This window comes from Lonchura striata, chromosome 2 (assembly GCF_050655825.1).
Source record: "Lonchura striata isolate lonStrDom1 chromosome 2, ASM5065582v1, whole genome shotgun sequence".
NCBI lineage: Eukaryota > Metazoa > Chordata > Aves > Passeriformes > Estrildidae > Lonchura > Lonchura striata.
Genome location: NC_140704.1, coordinates 55096537 through 55113893, shown reverse-complemented (window position 1 = coordinate 55113893; position 17357 = coordinate 55096537). Strand labels below are relative to the sequence as shown.

The window sequence follows — 17357 nt, the reverse complement described above, 5'->3', positions numbered from 1 at the left end:
CTCACTGTGAGTTTCTTTTTGTTCAAACATGATGCTATTCCAACCACCTTGTGGTACACAAACAAGGAAATTTCTGGCCAAATATTTATGATTTATAGATGCAAGAGCTGTACAAGTCTTTGAAATGCAGTAGGGAGGAAACCAGATTCTTCATCAGATTTGGAGTTCAGAGTACCTGGCATTCCAGAGCTTTTTGCAAATTTCCATTTCTCAATTTCTCAGCAGCCTATAAACAGAAAAGGACTACCACCAGAGTGGACATTCCAGGATCCAGTATCCAGCATCTTACAGAAACAGCAGAAGGGACTTTTTTTGAGCAGTGCATAGGATGTGGAAAGAGATGTGCACTGCTTTTGTAGTCAGTGCAAGAACTGTACAGAAACCAGAGATAAATGTCAATATCTAACTCCTAACGCAAAAGAACAACTGGGGCAGGGAACAAGAGGCACAAAAAGCAGGCTCTCTTAAATCCTACATTAAGACTACAGATTGGGAAATAAAAACCTTTCCCAAGAGAGGTACCAAATAGAAGTAGCCCTGCAGCCTTCCAAGAAGGGACTTCCAAAGAACTTTGTTGGAGCCATCTGTGCTGAAGGTTGTTTCAGTCTGTTTTCCAGAAACTACTTATTAAGTCCTGAATAAAATAATGAGCAGTCTGGTTCACTGGTCTGGTGCATACAGACAAATCTGTACTGGACGTGTACCTAAAATCTGTACCCAGACAGAGGTAGACAAAGTCCATTTTAGCACATAAAGTAGGCCAAAGACAAAGGTAAAACAGGCTAACTGCATAGCATCTTCAGCACCTGTGCACATTTTTCTAACCTGCTCTGAGTCTGGTCCTGTGGTCTGAATGTGCTGCAGCCACGAATCAATGACTGACCTACCAGATTACACTGAACAGTTTTACATTGCAGGAAAAAAAAGGAGCCTAATTTCAAAATTAAATTATTTTTTACTTTTTCTTCTTCTCTATATTCAGTGTTCTATGTAATCACATACAGTCTAGACTACCACACATACCATGAGTTTTTTTGGGATAACAGTGTAAAATTTTTGTAACACAGAGGTAAATATTACTAATTACTGATCCTAGCCTTCAACTCCTGGAAAACATTTATAATCTTAAAAAATAAATTTTTTGCAAAGAAATTACATTTTCAGAATTCCAATTCTAAACTGAAAAATTTGTAAGGGGGTGGTTGGCTGATAGAAATCCAATCATTTTATAAGATCTTATCACAAAGATGTATCTATTATTTATCATTTTCATTATTAGAATGAAGCATGCTTTCACTATCTTGAATGTCTTCAGCTTTCACATGAGGTCAACCAACATCAAGAGCAAAAGTAAAATCTTCCCATAGAAGTTTTGACTGGCAGTCATTTCTTTTTACCATGGTTGGGATGTTGCCATTCTCTAGCAATGTCTTGTCTTAGAGCGCAAAACACTTAACATCAATACATACATCATGTTTTTTCTAGTTTTTACTCAATTTCAAAGGCATTTTTGTCAAACTGCTCAGCTCCAGTGTAAAAAAGGTAAAAAAAAATCATTCTGATAATCTCACTGCAGAATATCAGAGTAATTAATGCAGTAGTACAGCTGGCACTCAGATAACACATGCATTCTTGGACACCACTTGATGTCAGAATAGCCTACAACATTTCACTGTAACAGCAAATTATTGCCAGGTGTCTCACTTAGACATATGTGGCACTTGAACATCATGACTTTCAGACAGTTTTTAGTGGCCATCCAAAATATAAGGGACTGAAAATCATTACTCATTCCAGAATGCATGTGTATATATATATATATATATATATATATATATATATATATATATATATATATACACATATACACACATATATGTGTGTGTGTGTGTATCTATACATATATATCTGTGTGTGTGCATGTATATATATGTGTATATATATATATGTATATGTGTATGAGTGTATGTGTATATATATGTGTAGTCTCCTATTGTATTCAACAGGTGTGCATATACATGTAACATGCATAAATGTAGGAAGATACAAGCCAGAACATTTGTACTACACAGACTGTAAATGGCACCTTGCATAACAGGCCTCTACATATCACCATAACTCTGCAAAGGCTAATAATATTACTAATCTGTCATCATGCAGAGCAGCAGAAAATCCCTCCTACTGCCTCTACCCACACCATTCTGTCATGTTATGATTACATAAATGATCACACTCTCATTCAGAGATAAGTTAATCTCTAGCTTTGTTAATTTACTGTGAGTTGCTCTCTCCGTGAAAATCCTATGAACATGCTTGAGAGACGTTTAAATAGGACCACCTGTACAATGGGTTGCTCTTTTGTTGTCAGCACAAACCACTAAATTTCTCAGAGACAAGATACAACCACCAGAGAAAGCATGCATGTTATTTCATGCTTCTAAAATGCTCTATCTGCAACAAGGAAGAAATTACTGCAGGATGACTTTAATGGATTCTGAATATTTGAATCTGAATTAGTTTTTTCCTGCTACTTTATAGGTTGAGCAGAGGCAACCCATAAAGTAGAAATGGTTTTTCATCATGTAAGATTATACCACTCTTGAGAAAAAGTGGCAGGAGGACATTACAGAGTGTATCAGCTGTTTGTAAAACATATGATGTACACTCCACACACATCACATCCTAAAAAGCCTGCAGGATTTTTTATATGGCTGTATGAGAATACCATGTTTAATTTATTGCATACATAGGGATCATCATCTCTGACTTTCCCTGCATGGTGTAGGGATTTATGAGAATACTTGGGCTTGGTTTGCAGCTCCAAGAAAGAGGTACTAGTGCAAAGGGGAAAAACATCACACATTTTCCAGGAAACCCAGAGGATAACCAAGAGCTGCCCATGAAGCCAAGTCACTTGAGAGTGGTTGGAGTTTCTAGGAGAAATAATACAGCTGCTGCCTCAGCATATTCCTGTTCTGCTGTCAGCTCTGTTTGCCACCTTCAGGGTATTTGCAGCATCATCTCTGCCCATCTGTAGCTACTCTCAGAACATGGCAATTTCTAGCAAGCCTTTGGGGCCTTTCAGAAATTGCTGCAGTTTAGCAAACTTTTAGCAAACAGTTTAACAGTTTAGCCCACATAACATAAACTTCATAACATAACATATGTAACATAAACTTCACAGGTGAACTGAAAGCCAGTGGCCCCTTCAAGATTTATCCTCAACCTATTAACATCCATCAAAGCAAGACCTCCCATTGTTTCAGGGCCCTGTATCCAGCACAAGATGGCAGCCTGGCAGAAGGAAATCAAATACAATTTCAAAATGGGCCGGACAGGACAATTGAGGGTCAAGCACCAAGTGATGAGGACTAAGTGGATATTAGCAGCTGATGTGGGATTAAGTATGTGCAAGTGATAGGAATCTCTTGGAAGAATGAGACAGAAAAACAGCAGGAAACTGGCTGTTGTTTCCAACAGAGCATTATGTACAATCTCCCTGTTGCATTGCTGTATATAAGAAGCCAAGGGCTATTCCTATATTTAATGACTGGTGGTTTCAGTTCAAAACTGAGCAGAAACACCGATTTCATGTAGTGGTTTTGGTCCACCAATTTAAGATCTCCTCAGTTTTGAGATTTTTCTGGCCAATGCACCAAAGAATATGGTGGTTCAGTGCTGGCCCATCACCAATAAACTCACTTTCTGCTGTGAGATAGGGTTAGGAGAAAGGCAAAGCAGGCTCAAAACTTTAAAAGGGTATAAAGAAAATTTTATTAAAAGTAACTAGAAAGGAAAAAAAAGTAAGAACCAAAACAAACCCTTCAGAACACTTCTCCTTCCCCCACAACCTTTTCTTTGTCACTGACAATGTAAAGAAACCAAACCTAATATTTCCAGTCAGTTTACCACCTCTAAAACCATCTTTCTTCAGTTTACTGAGGGAGAGAAGTCCCTCTTGTTAAGGTTATGGAGACTTCTCCATAAGAGGAAAATATAGTTCTCTTGTGGCTCTCAATTTCATCACAAATAGAAGCTGCCTGGGGAACTCTGCCATTGTGAAATCCTTCTCATTGCCACAAGCCTTCCCACAGCTTGTCAATGGGCCATGTCAGCTTATGGGGTATTGCTTTAAAGATGAGCTGTTCAAAGGAAAAAGTTCCCATTATCTATCTCTAAAATAATCTTAATCTCTGGGAACAGAAATATTATTTGTCTTCTTCTCCTGGAAGCACAGGACTACTCTCTTCCTCTGTTCAAACTTCTCATGGGATCACAGCTGTTTTAACATCTGCTTATCTTAGGATGGAGGCTTTTGCTCAATATCAATTTGAACACTTTCATCTCCCCGTAGTTTCATGAATTACAAGGAAAAAGAGTCCTTTCTCCATAGCTTATAAGAGGATTTCAGCTCCAAAACAAGGCATCTCCTCACCCCTCCCATCTGGGACTTAACTTCTTCCTCACTGACCTCGATGCCATCATGCTGTTCCTTTACATGCTTGCACCTTGTTCCTTTCTCTCACTCGAGGGAGGATTGAAGCTCGCGATACCTCAATCCTGACTGGGAGGGAAGGAAATAATTCCCGAGTTTTTCCATCTTTAATATGTGTGTTTCACAGAGGCCTGTACAGCTTCTCAGTGGTTCAACAGACTGTCAGTTACACAAAAAGCTTTGCATCACTTCTCTCAATTTCTACCCATTCCAAACCAGGACAGACTGACATTTTAGAAAAGAAATGGGCAAGCAAATGTGTATCTTCAGTTCATTACTAAAAGCAGAAACACTAGATTTCTAATGCAAAAGATTCATTAGGGTATTAAAACTTAAGGTTTCCAAGCTCTTCCAGTAAGTCTGGGATTGCCCTATTCAGCTAAATCATCACTAGTTGTGGAGGAGGGCCTGGAAGTCAGCATAACTAAGTTGACTGCAAGTATGAATGTGGAATCCAGACATGAGTGCATATGATAAAACTAAACCCACATCCAACCTCAGAAAAAGTGTGTGGGCAAGTTCAGGGAAAACATAATAAGACACAAGATATTTGGAACAGCAATTTTACTTGCAGGAAACATGCTCAAGGTCTGAACACAGGCCAGTCATTTCACAACATTTTTAGCATTGTTCAACTCTGTAATGGATGCCTTTCTCATCATCTCTGGGCTATACTGACTCCAAAGGACTAGGAGTTTGGCTGTGGTCTGGCGGAGAGTTTTTACATACTTTCTCCTGTATGTTTTTTTAAACTGATTTATTTATGTATGAATAACTAAGCAGTAGTTCAAGTTTTCAAACTTGAAAAATAAATAACATATGTGTTCATCTTTGTTGCTAACCATAGCACATTCATCCTAGTATTAGGGGAAAATGTATAAAATGTATGCAAGTATTCTGAGTCAAAGATACTGATTCACCCTTTATTAAGAGAACAAATAATTGTTAAGCAGGGTTAATCTAACATGTCACACTGAAGAAAAAAAGGGAACTGACAAGAAATTCCAGACAAGGTCAGACTCAGCAGTAGACAAATAAATTATGTAAATACGTTATCGACTACTTGCACCATATGCCAAAAATGTTTAATATTCACAAATAATGAAATATGTTTGAATCAGAGCAGTCTTGTTTATTCTGGTAATAAATTTAAGAGCCACTGAAACAACGGGAAATATTTTTTAAATTAACCCATTTTACACAACTCTTGAAATATTTCAACTAAAAATAGCAATGATGGCAAGGAAAATCATTAGTCCACAAATCCAACAAGTAGCCTTACAAGGCCATGAGAAGAGGCAAGAGGAAACAAAGTGGAGATGCTAAAGAATTAAATCAGCATAGAGGGGGCAGTACACCACAGCTCTGGCTTCTGAGCCTCTAGACAGCAGGAGAATGCACCAGATGCATGTTTGGCATAAATCATGCTAACCTGATTGGAACATCTTTAGATGTTTTTCTGATGTACTTAATATGTGGCTTAATTAAATAATCAGGTTTGATAAGCATGATTCTTGCAGCACTGACCTGGTCTTGGCCCTGCAGCCAATTTGCATGTACTTAGCAAAAATTCCCAGAAGTACTGCTCTCAAGAACTAGTGATTCCTACCCAGTTTTGGGTACTTCTCATATGAAGTTTCTGACTTACAAGACAGCAGATTCATTCCTAGACAGAACTGTACATGCCACATGTACACAGTCAGAAGGAAAACTGACCACTTGGTATGATTTAACTCTGAGGTCCACAGAAAGTTCAGGCTTAGGAATGAATGACCACCACCTTACACAAAAATCAGCTTACCACTATCATTCACGTGCTCCCTATAGATTGGTCTCTAGCAGATGAAATCCAAGAAAGGGTCACTGAGAAGTACTTTTCCTCTCCCTATGATGAACTGTGAAATGCTTAACCAACATATATATATATATGAGGCAATAGATAATTCTCACGGTATGTTTCTATTTTAAAAGCCCCTGATATCACCTGACATTTGATGTTCCTTCAGCTAGATTGTATCTGTCTATATAGTACATCCTTTTCTGCAGCCTTACCTATGATGTATTAAACACAAATAAGCTCATGTTTGTTCTTTACCTAATTGTTGAACTTCCCTATGGGCTGTGTTGATGTTAGGATGAGGAGCTCTGAAGAGTGTGGAGGTAAGTACATTCCCTGTAGGGCTCAAACAACTCCTGTGGTTTGTTTCGCTAAAGGAGACATTTGAATGTATCAGAAAGGTGCCTAAGATCTAAACTCTCTTTAGAGGCAGTGGAGAAAAGGTAGGACTTTCAAGGGGATGATTTTGCTTATCTGCTGTAGACAACTGAAGAATAAATGGGTCATTTTCATTGAAAAAACCTCTTGAGGGGTGGAGGAGATATATTAAGTTAAGTAGAAGATGTCATTTGTTTCCAAGACATCCACAGAGTTTCCCCCAAGAAATGGTTTATTGATACTTTTGATATCATCTGGTACCTTGCAGAAGACTGGAATTATGTACTTTCAAAGCCAGGACAGAAATCCAATAAAAGATGCTTATTTTCACTCTGATACATGAGCAGGGAGGAAAACCCTTCTGTCACCACATATACACAGATACCACTGTTTTAAACGCTTCCTTGTTTTTTTGCTTCCTTCATTTACACCACAAATCTTGTACATTTGTTAGATGTAGAAGAGAAAAGCTGATCTAAGAGTCAGAATTTACAGCAGGACCATGTGTTAAAAGAATTTACTAAGCAGTTACAGTCTGAATTTCCTTCTTCATTGTTTTTGTCAGGAAAAGCTTTCCAATGGAAAAATAGTGAATTCTTACACTCAGTCCTTCAAAAAGAAGAAAAACAAATTAAAAAAATTGTAAACTGTCTTTTTATTCAACAGGAGGAGCTTCCTTCTCTAGCTAGAAAGCTTACAAAAAAAACCAACTATACATTTTTTTTTCCACACCACAGCAAAACTCCTGATTACTACATGAATACTCATGGTAATCTGCCAAACTTCCTCCTTCCTTCATCATTCTAATAACAGATTATTTATACATCCATTTTATTTCGCATCTTTCTTTATCTGAAATTTCTTTTTATCAAAAGGCATATAAGTCATCTTTTTCAAAATTGGAATTCACATATTCAGCCAAAAAATAGGAGCTATGGCCCATTCACAAAGTAGCAACAGTTTCAGCTGATAGAAGATATTAATCAAACTGCCACTCATTTGAAAGACCATGATTTTTTGGGAGACAGTGTTGTAAAATTTCCATACCTAAGTAATTTGACAAATTTTACTTTAGTTTAGAAGCTAATAATGAGCAGGCCACAACTGGATAACAATATCATGTTGCTGTGTCCTAGTTTAATATATGGATCACAGTGCCTTTTTTCCCATATTTTAATGGCCTTGACTTCTATATTATTAGACTGTATTGAAAGACAATTATTTTTTTACATTCAAAATGCCTTTTCCAAGAAAATCCTCTTTAGAATTTTCAAAAAAAATTCCACTGCTTATACAAATACCATAGCACTTTCATTTCTAGAAGATTTGGTCAAAACAACTGGAAAATGTCAAAGAATTTGTTCAAATGTGACTTCACCTAAAGATCTCAAACAGGAAGTCAGAGAAAGCTTTCTTCGATGTTAAGAAGATTTGCTCCATCTTCAAGGATGCATCCAGCAATGCACAAAAAAGATTATCTTGAAATACTGGAAATGCTGTGAGCTCTGACCAAGGCACAGCTCTTGTATTATGATGCGGATGGCAAAAATACTGGGGTTTTTTAGATTTATTTTAAGGTATTAACTCAGAAAAAAATCTTAATTTTATGGCTGGTGTCCTGGGGTGACTTTATGATGCTTGTATCCCCATTAGTCTGTTAGTCTGAAATAAGTTTTGCACCTTTTTAAGACTGGTTCTGAGAGCAAAAGAGGGGCGAGAAGAAGCTCTGAGTTTGTTATCAGAAACTGCACTTGTTCCCCTGCATCCTGCTCCTGGACTGTGCTCTCTGCAGAGAGACAGACAGCAGGACAGAGCTCTCCTTTGGTTTTTAGTTAGCTTTTAGCTAGCTGAGGCAGAGAAGTTCCCTGGACTGTGGTTTTTCTTTTTCTTGGAACTGTTTAAACCTGCTGTGGACTGAACATCCAGAAGAGCACCAGCAGCTCACACCTGCAGCCCACCGGGCTGGGCCTGGGCTGTGGCATTTCCAGTGCCAGAGGGACTGATAACAGACTGGGTGAGCTGAGCTACAGCCCTCAAAAAGGACTTTCTGAGTTTGTCATCTCTTCAGATAGGCAAGAGGTTTTATTGTTTATTATTGTTTTTTTGTGCTGGTGAATGCTTTGCCTGTTAAATAACATTTTTTTCCACTTATCTCCAAGGAAATCTTTTCCTGAACCAGTTGGGGGAGAGGCCACTTGAATTTGCTTTCTTTTATTTTCTTTTTTTTCTTGAATTTGTTTCTTTTGAGGTTTTCTCCTAAATTTGCCATAAATCAGGACACCTGGGCAGCCTTTCCTGTATAACAATGGAAACTTACAAGACGGCAGAGTTCCTCTTCAGTTCATCATGCTGACATTAGGAACTCTTTCTGAGCTGCTTTGTGGTCCTCCTCCATGCTCGTGTCTAAAGGCAACTGTGCCATGCTGGACCACAGTGTATGCTTCTGCCCCTCGTCACAGCCATCCTGCATGTGGCAGATGTACTAATTTCTCCTGCAAGTGACAGGGCTCCTAGGCAAAGCCAGATTCAGTTGATATCACTGATGTGCTCTACACTGGGGGTAGGACAGGGAACACCTCCAACTGCCTAAGCAAAAATGTTTTGGATCAGTCATTTAAAAAGCAATTAAAGTGAATGAGGCAGGAAGGTCAGAAAGTACCTGTACAATTTTCTGTACAAATTTCTGTACAGTATGTTCCCTGGAATGAATAATTTCCTTCAGTAATCTAGCTATGTTTTTAAATACGGTGCCAAAATATGTGTATGCTAGTGTGTGTGTAAGTCATTGAAATGAAAATACTACATGCAGGATGACTAACACAAAAGGCTAAAATAAATCTTGCTGCAAGTGCAAAATGTTCCTGTACAATCTTTCTGTTAAATGTCAATTCATTTTACTTTTTGTCTTTGAACATTCACAGGAAGAGATCAATCAACTTAAAAGGCAACCTGTAAAAGGAATTCTCTTCAATTCTTCCACTAATTCATTCAGTTTTTCTTTACTTTTTTAAAATCTTAATGATATCCACCTATCATAAAAGCAGAATCCAAATCTGTGTAGAACGAAGAAAGAAGTGTGAAGTGAATATGCCAAACATAATAGGACAACTGGAGGACTTCTCTTTGTCTTTGGAAGAGAAGGACTTTTTATTTTGCTCCCTAAACAAGAAGTGATAGCAAGGGTTGGACCAGGAATCTAACTGGCCCATTTAAGATTGATTGGCTGAAAGGTTGTCCATTTAAGGGGATAGGAGTCACAAGACTGAAATTCAACCCATTTTTCACTCTCTGTAAATGATTCTCAAGATCTAAGTTTAGAAGCCTAGGGAAAATCAGGGAAACTAGATGATTTCTGTATTATCAGTGGAGACTGGCAGGTGCTTCTTCAGAATTGCTTCTGTGCCTCTCTTCATTAATTGTTAGAGTAAGAGAACATAGTAATTTAAATATATTCTTATAATAACAATTACTAAAACAGTAATTACTGGACTTAGACAACAAGAGTTGCATGCAAGGAGGGAGCCCAAAAAACTGAGCTCTCAAAATACTGAGAAGAGTATTTCTTTCCCTCTTTCTTCCAAATTCCCCTTTATATTATATATATTATATATGTTGCCTAGATTGCAAACTCTTTCTGAAGAGACTGTTTTGCAACATATCCATCTTACTTTCCAACAAGATTCTTATCTTGGTGATGGCGATAATATGTTTTTTTATATTCTTGGTATTTGTTGTGATGCAGTAAATAGCTTATTTAGTTATTGTTTTGCACTGAGTGATTGGGAATTTGCAATGAGTAGTTTTTATATTGCACTATGGAGTTTGTGTCACATTGGTCTCTTCCACACACCTTTCCTCTCCCCACCCCAAGCCTCAGTTGTGATGGTCTCTCACTGACCTGCCTCCCCCTCTCCTCACCTGTGTCTCATTGGATGTGGCCCCTCAGTTCCGCCCCGCCCCCCCTTTTCCCCCTTTTTCCCTGAACTCAAAACCCCCCCCCAGATGAGACATTCAATCTTGATCTCTTTTCTCTTCCTCACAATTTGGCCTCTGTTATCCTCTGAGGCATCACCTGGATCTGAGGTGGTTCCTACAATAAACAGCATTTGAGTCCTGGGGAGAAGAGCACCTTTCATCTTTTAAAATAGGCTCTGCTTGGTCCCTCTAAAGGAGGATCATCCAGTTCAAATAGACAAATCTGGTTTCCAACTGTTAATTCCTCATAATTGTATTTACCTTCAATGAAAAGAAAATAAACCAGAAGGCAACAATCTGATCCAGTCCATAAAGCCATCACAAGAATAATCTGGGACACATCATTAAGTTATGAACAGCTTCAGGAAGTTCCCTGGTTAATACAGTAGGAACTCCCATTGTGAAAATCTTCTTGATGATCCTAGAAAGCAGCTCCTTGGCTGCTAGCCAAGGTCTGGTAGTGCTTCCCTTGCCCTTGTGCATCCCTAGCTGGGTACACAAAGGAAATTACTGATCTTTCAGTTCAAAACCAAACACATACACAAATATAATGAGCACTGGTTTTCTTCCTCAAAGAATAGATAATCAATGGCTCGAAGAGTGGAGAATATACCTTTGTGTTAGGACTACCTTCTCTTCTTCTGTGAAGCTCTTCGATGTCATCATCTATACTATTCTATCACGACACTTATACTAACAAGCTGAGGTGTTTAATTTATTATGTTTTTAACTTGGCTGGTTTGTAACCTTTGCAAGAAAGCAAATACAAAAATAATTAAACTAAACAGCTACTAATTTGACTTAAGTGTTTCCAAAATATTATTTACCACTGCAAAATATAAGTATTTACTATGTAAAACCAGTGTCAGAGGTGAAATTTCCTAGCTAATACTATATGAAGATTTCTAGTATCTTCTAGTCATTACAAATTTATAGGGAGGAAGTTCAATTGTTAGGGTTTTTTTCCCCTAGTTTTTTTTACAATTACTCTTTTTTTGTTTACTTCTGACTTTTACTGTTAATTCATTCCATTTATGTATTGTGAGCTTTGTTGGGGAAAGTGCTGCAGAACTGCAGTGCTGCTCCCAATAGACCTTGAACTGCATCTGAACATCTCTAAGGCAGAACTACAAATGTCAAAACATCTCCATGATCTGAATTTGTCTTGAACAAAATGTTAAAACAGTTTCTGGAATAAAGCCAAAAGCTCACAATGGCAGGAACAGAGGAAGCATGAGGGCTGTCATTTTCTCTAAGACCAGCAGATAATACTTCCTATTAACACCTCCCAGAGACACAGACTGTTGCAGTGAGCCATATGTGACTCTTCCTGCAATTAATTTCTGTGCCTGAAAGACTAGCTCAATCAACACAATATGAGAGAGTTTGTTCCTGAAACTATCTTGTGTAGTTTATGTGTATGTGAGACAAACTCTAGTGCTTTAACTATGCATTTTGACTCAAACATTTCACTGCCTTACTGTATATCCGAAAATGGCAATAGAATTACTATCTTTAAGATAAAAACCATTATGTCATCAAATCCCAAGTGCTGTGTCAACAGTGCATTTTACAGATAAATGACAATTCCTAATCCTCTGCATTAATAACAGCTATTTTCAAAGTTTTGTCAACACTGACAGCTGGAATATCTGGATTGTAGGCATAGAGAAAATAATGACAGAAACACCTGCACTGTCTGAAAGGATTACCTTACTATCTTTAATGAAGTCTAGATTCTGGGAATAAACCAAATAAGCAAAACCTTGAAATATTTAATGATTATGCTTACAAAAATTGTCTTGGAAAAAACAGCTGTTGTAAACCATTTTCTAAAGTTCATCTCCTTTTAGGTTTCTTTAATTATATCTATTTTATGAAAAGTTGAAAAACTCAATGATTTTAGTTCCCTTTTCAGTCAATAACAACTCACTGGGAGAGAGCAGTAGGAAAGAGAGTGGGATGCCTTCTCTGTTACAATATTAAGACTTGGGATACACTGATTCTAGTAGGAATTGGGGTACATTGTTTTAGTGCCTGGCTCCCCACACAAATTTCCTGTGTGAAGTCAAGCAAGCTTTTTGGTGTTTTAATTATGTATCTGTAAAGCAAGGATAACCTCTGCTCCAGACAGGATTTTCTGGGCTCACATTTATTAACATGATAAAGGTATTCAGAAAGTCATAGGAGAATTCTACTGACCATATACCCAAAATCAGTAGTCAAAATTACTGGAATGTCAGTGTGTCAGGCAGACGTCTCTCATAAAAACATACTTGCCTACTACCTGCAAAGAGGTCTCACAACAGGAGTTTACATTTCTACAAAAACAAATTTCAAAGTACAGTTCAGTAAAATAATGTGCAGAGCAATGAAGCCTGTTCTTGGGAAAAAGCAATACAAACCCTGCTAGCATTTATTACCACAGTGCTCAAGACCACACTGCTCAGGTGGGATCTCCTTTATAGAATGACTGACTTTAGAGATACTGACATTTGGGGAGATAAAATCCTAAGAAGACTTCCATCTCTCTGCGTCTGCTGTGAACACACCCTCTGCTACAGCACACAGAGACCAGAGAATGAACAAGGAAACGGGTCATGACACTTTGACAGGCAATATATCAAAGGAAAAGTGATCTTCTGTATATAAAGCTGGACCAAATAAACATTAAAAAGCAATGCCACAGAAGATTGTACATATTCTGGAGAACTAATTAAGTCTGGTTGGCAAATGGACTCCATCTATACTACTATTGTAATACTACTATTGCTTCATACAATATTCCCACATGCTTCTCAGTCATTCTGTCTTTACTGACCATCTGCAAGCCATAACTATATTTATCTCATACTTTCCAACAGCAAAAATCTTGGAAACCTGCTTAGAAAGATCTTTCAGATCTATATTTACACATATTCAGTGACACTGTTACCTACATAATAGGTAATACTTTTCAGCTAAAAGGCTAGAAAAGCAACTAACAACATTAAATTATCAATTATCCCAAAAATCCGGTTTTATTTCACAAAGGCAGATTACACTGATTTTCAGCAATAAATTTACCTCAGTAGTAACGTTTCCATCTTTTGGTCACCACAGTATAAATGATGGTATTTTAGTGGTCTAACAAAGACTTTGAAAAAAATAAATATTAGAAATTACATCTAAGAATTTGTATATCACAGTTTATCTTGATTTTCTTTGAAACTGACACAAAATCATCTTTTGAAAAGCATTGTGTTGAAAGAACAACTTTCTCTATTATTTACATTTGTTAAAAGAACACTCAAAAAGAGCAAATTATAACATGGACTACAGCAAAAAATAGATATAGATAATGTATTCAGACCTAGCTGATAACCACAGAAAAAAACCCCAAGGAATCTGAGTCAGCTTGATAAAGCATCCTACTGATATTACATACACAACTTAATCCTCCCTCAGTCAGGAAGAACTGATTAAGAGACAATCCTCTTTGCAGGTGTGACTTGTGGAAGTGTTCTCTATATTCCCTTCAACATCAGCCTGACCTAGTTTACATGGCATTGTAGGAAACCAGGAATATACAACCAGTTGTCTTTGCCCTAGATGAGGGAGAACAGCCAATAGGTGGAGGGGTTCAGCTACTTACGATCTGGCCACAGATGCAAAGAACCTTAAAAAGCAATTGATTCACTGAGTTTTGGTGGACTTGTTTTAGTCATCAGTAGCTCTCAGTACCTCTCTGAGCTCAGAGTACATCGTAACATACTCACCATCATCTGCTGAATATGAAATATTTCAGCTCCAGTGGCAGAGAGGCGGTTTGGAATTGAAATATCAAGAAAAGCTCCAGGAAGAGTGCTTGGTCCAGCATTGTAAACCTGTAAGAGAAAAAATGAATACAAATAAAATTACATACTTGACTTCTCATAAATGGGAAACTACTGTAGATTCAGAGCTGGGAGTACAGATAAATTTGAAGAAATACAAATAGTTTGCAGGTTTTTCAATGTCTTCAGACTAAGACTTCTTTTTCAAGGATTAGCTTACCTAAAAGTCTTCAGGCACAGCTCACATATCAAAGGAGAAGAAGTTTTGCAAGATAATTGCCAGTCATCAATACAAACAGTATATTTTATATACTGTTGAAAGAGAGACACTGCTAGTACACTGAATGTTTTGGTAATAAAATCTTGAAGGCTATAAGAAATATTACTATCTCAGCTAACATTCTCATTTCCATCTGGTAACCACTGCATGATGTTCTGCATATGTTTTTCTTATGAAGCAGAAGCCAAACAATTACTGTGAATACTGGACTGTGGGTTTTCTGAGTGAGTTGCCAGGAAATGAATGTGAACAACTTCCATTCAAGTTCTGGAATTTTCAATTCAATTATACTTTTAGTGGAAAATATTAACTTTCTATCACTCCCTGGCCCCCAAAATTTCAACAAAAGCTCAAAGAATTTCCCATCCACCACTGATATGTATCCAGTGAAAATTCCAAAATTTAGTTTAGGAGTTTTGCTGAAGAAAAATAATCCATGGAAAAAATTCAATTAAAGCAAGTTTTCATTTGTATCTACATTTTTTATTAGGAAAAATATTTTCTGGCTCTTTCTAACCACACAAATATAAATGCATTAAAAAAAAATAAAATAAAAACATGAAACACGTTATAATATTTATCCACACTGAGATACGACTGTGAAAAGATGTAACATGCAGTTGTCAATTGTGTAAAGTACAAATATTAAAACCAATAGGATTTCATTCTTCAAACACTGTTTATATTTGAAGAAATGCCTGACTGATAAACAGAACTAGTTTGCAATGCCAAATCCTCTTCACAAAAGCCCTGAGGCTTCAGGCAGGGGGAGAAATTCCACTAGAATGCAGTATGATAAATGCTGCATGAAATACAAACATAATGTTTCATGTTAGACATTTTAAAAATTTTGATTATCTCACTAAGATCAGATATGAGTTATTGCAGAAAAGGCATTTTCGGTTTCTTTGTTCATATTTGATCTAGTAGAGATTTTCACATATAAAAACTACTATAAAGGCCCATATTTTTGTAACTCATCTCTTTCTCTTGGTTAAGGAACTATTATTTTTCTCATCTGGAGAAGTTAAATATTTGGCAGGAAATAATTAACAAAGAGTGATACAAACAATTATTTGTCCATTGTGAAACTACTTTTTCTTTCTGATACACACACTTGTAAGGTTTCCCACTTTATTAAAGAGCAGACTCGTTATGGCATAATAATATGGGAAAAAATATTACTATTGCAACCACTAAGTGTGTGCATGAGAGACAAGAGCATTTGGTAGGACAAATGGTGGCACTGCCAATATATAGATTCTCTCTCCCTTCCCTGTTATCATTTTGCTTTACTGAAAATATTTATCTAGTTAAAGCATCAGTGCATCCGTTCTTCATTTGCATTAACCAATCCCTGGGTATGAGGAGGAGGAAGGGAAGAAGCCCTACAAACCCCCAAGAAGGAAACCAGAATCACAAGAATTAATAGCCTGGTTCACAAAAGCTTTTATGCCCTGAAATCCTGTTTTCAGTCCTTCAGTAAATAGCTAAGGGCACTGTATGACAGTGGGGGCTTAATTGCTGTGGATCTGTCCTAAATTGCAAGGCAAGATGTGTTCTATTTGCCATATGTTAGAGGTGTGGCAGATATCTTCTGTTAATTGAGCAGTTTTCATTATCTCTTCCACCAACCAATTCTCTCCCCTCCGGGGAGACATCTACTGTTACTGGCTTATTGAATGTCACTGCATGACTGATAAAAGTTACAGCATCCCATTGTGAGATGCTCCACCCAGAGGGAGGAGCCAAGCATTCCTAACTGGATATAATCTTGAGATTCTGGAACACCAACACGGCATTTTCTGCACTGGATTTCCCAGAGGAACAGCTGCCTCTTCCACTGCAGGAAGACTGCACCCTTTTCTATAGGATCACTGCTCCAACAAAACCACACCTGCCACTCCAGGAGGACTGCAGCCATAATTCCCAATTGGACTGCTGCCAACACCCTGACTAACAGGGTGTCAGGTTGTATTCTGACTGTGTCAGTGTTGTTTTCGTTCACTGCATTGTTTATTTTATCTTTTTATTTTCTTCCCTAATAAAGAAATTTCTGCTCGCATATTTTTGCCTGAGAGCCCCTCTTAATTTCAAATTTATAACAATTTGGAGGGAAGGGGTCTACATTTTTCCTTTTCAGGGAAGGCTCCTGCCTTCCTTAGCAGACACCTGTCTTTCCAAACCAAGACAGAATCGCAATCCGTCCATGCAGGCAGACATGCTCATTGCTATAGGCTGAGTTATAAGCCTAGGAAAACAGAAAGAAAATAGACAAAACACTATTTTTCACAATAAATGAAAATGGTGCGTGTAGTCATGCACCTACCTCTGAGTGACTTATCATTCACTAGTCCCATGTAGCAGTCAAAAAGGATTTGTAGGGCTTGTAATAGATGCAGTTACAGCAGTGAAATACAATGCCAGTTAATGCTGGCCACATCACAAGAGTTTCTTATAATAATCCATTCCACATATTTTGCCACATCAGGAACCCATCTAACTGCCTTGTGAAGTGTAATATATAAGTAACACTAGAATAATGCTGAGCTGTTATGAAATTTTTATTGAAAGCTT

At 37.4% G+C, this 17357-nt stretch overlaps 1 protein-coding gene across 1 annotated transcript in view; it reads right to left on the bottom strand.

The window, feature by feature from the left end:
• Positions 1 to 17357, bottom strand: part of ITGA9 (integrin subunit alpha 9) — a 218071-nt gene that overhangs the window by 35959 nt on the left and 164755 nt on the right. The window contains exon 23 of the mRNA XM_021546471.4: positions 14444 to 14551. Coding sequence (XP_021402146.3) covers positions 14444 to 14551 — 108 coding nt within the window. The remainder of the gene's footprint in view (positions 1 to 14443; positions 14552 to 17357) is intronic.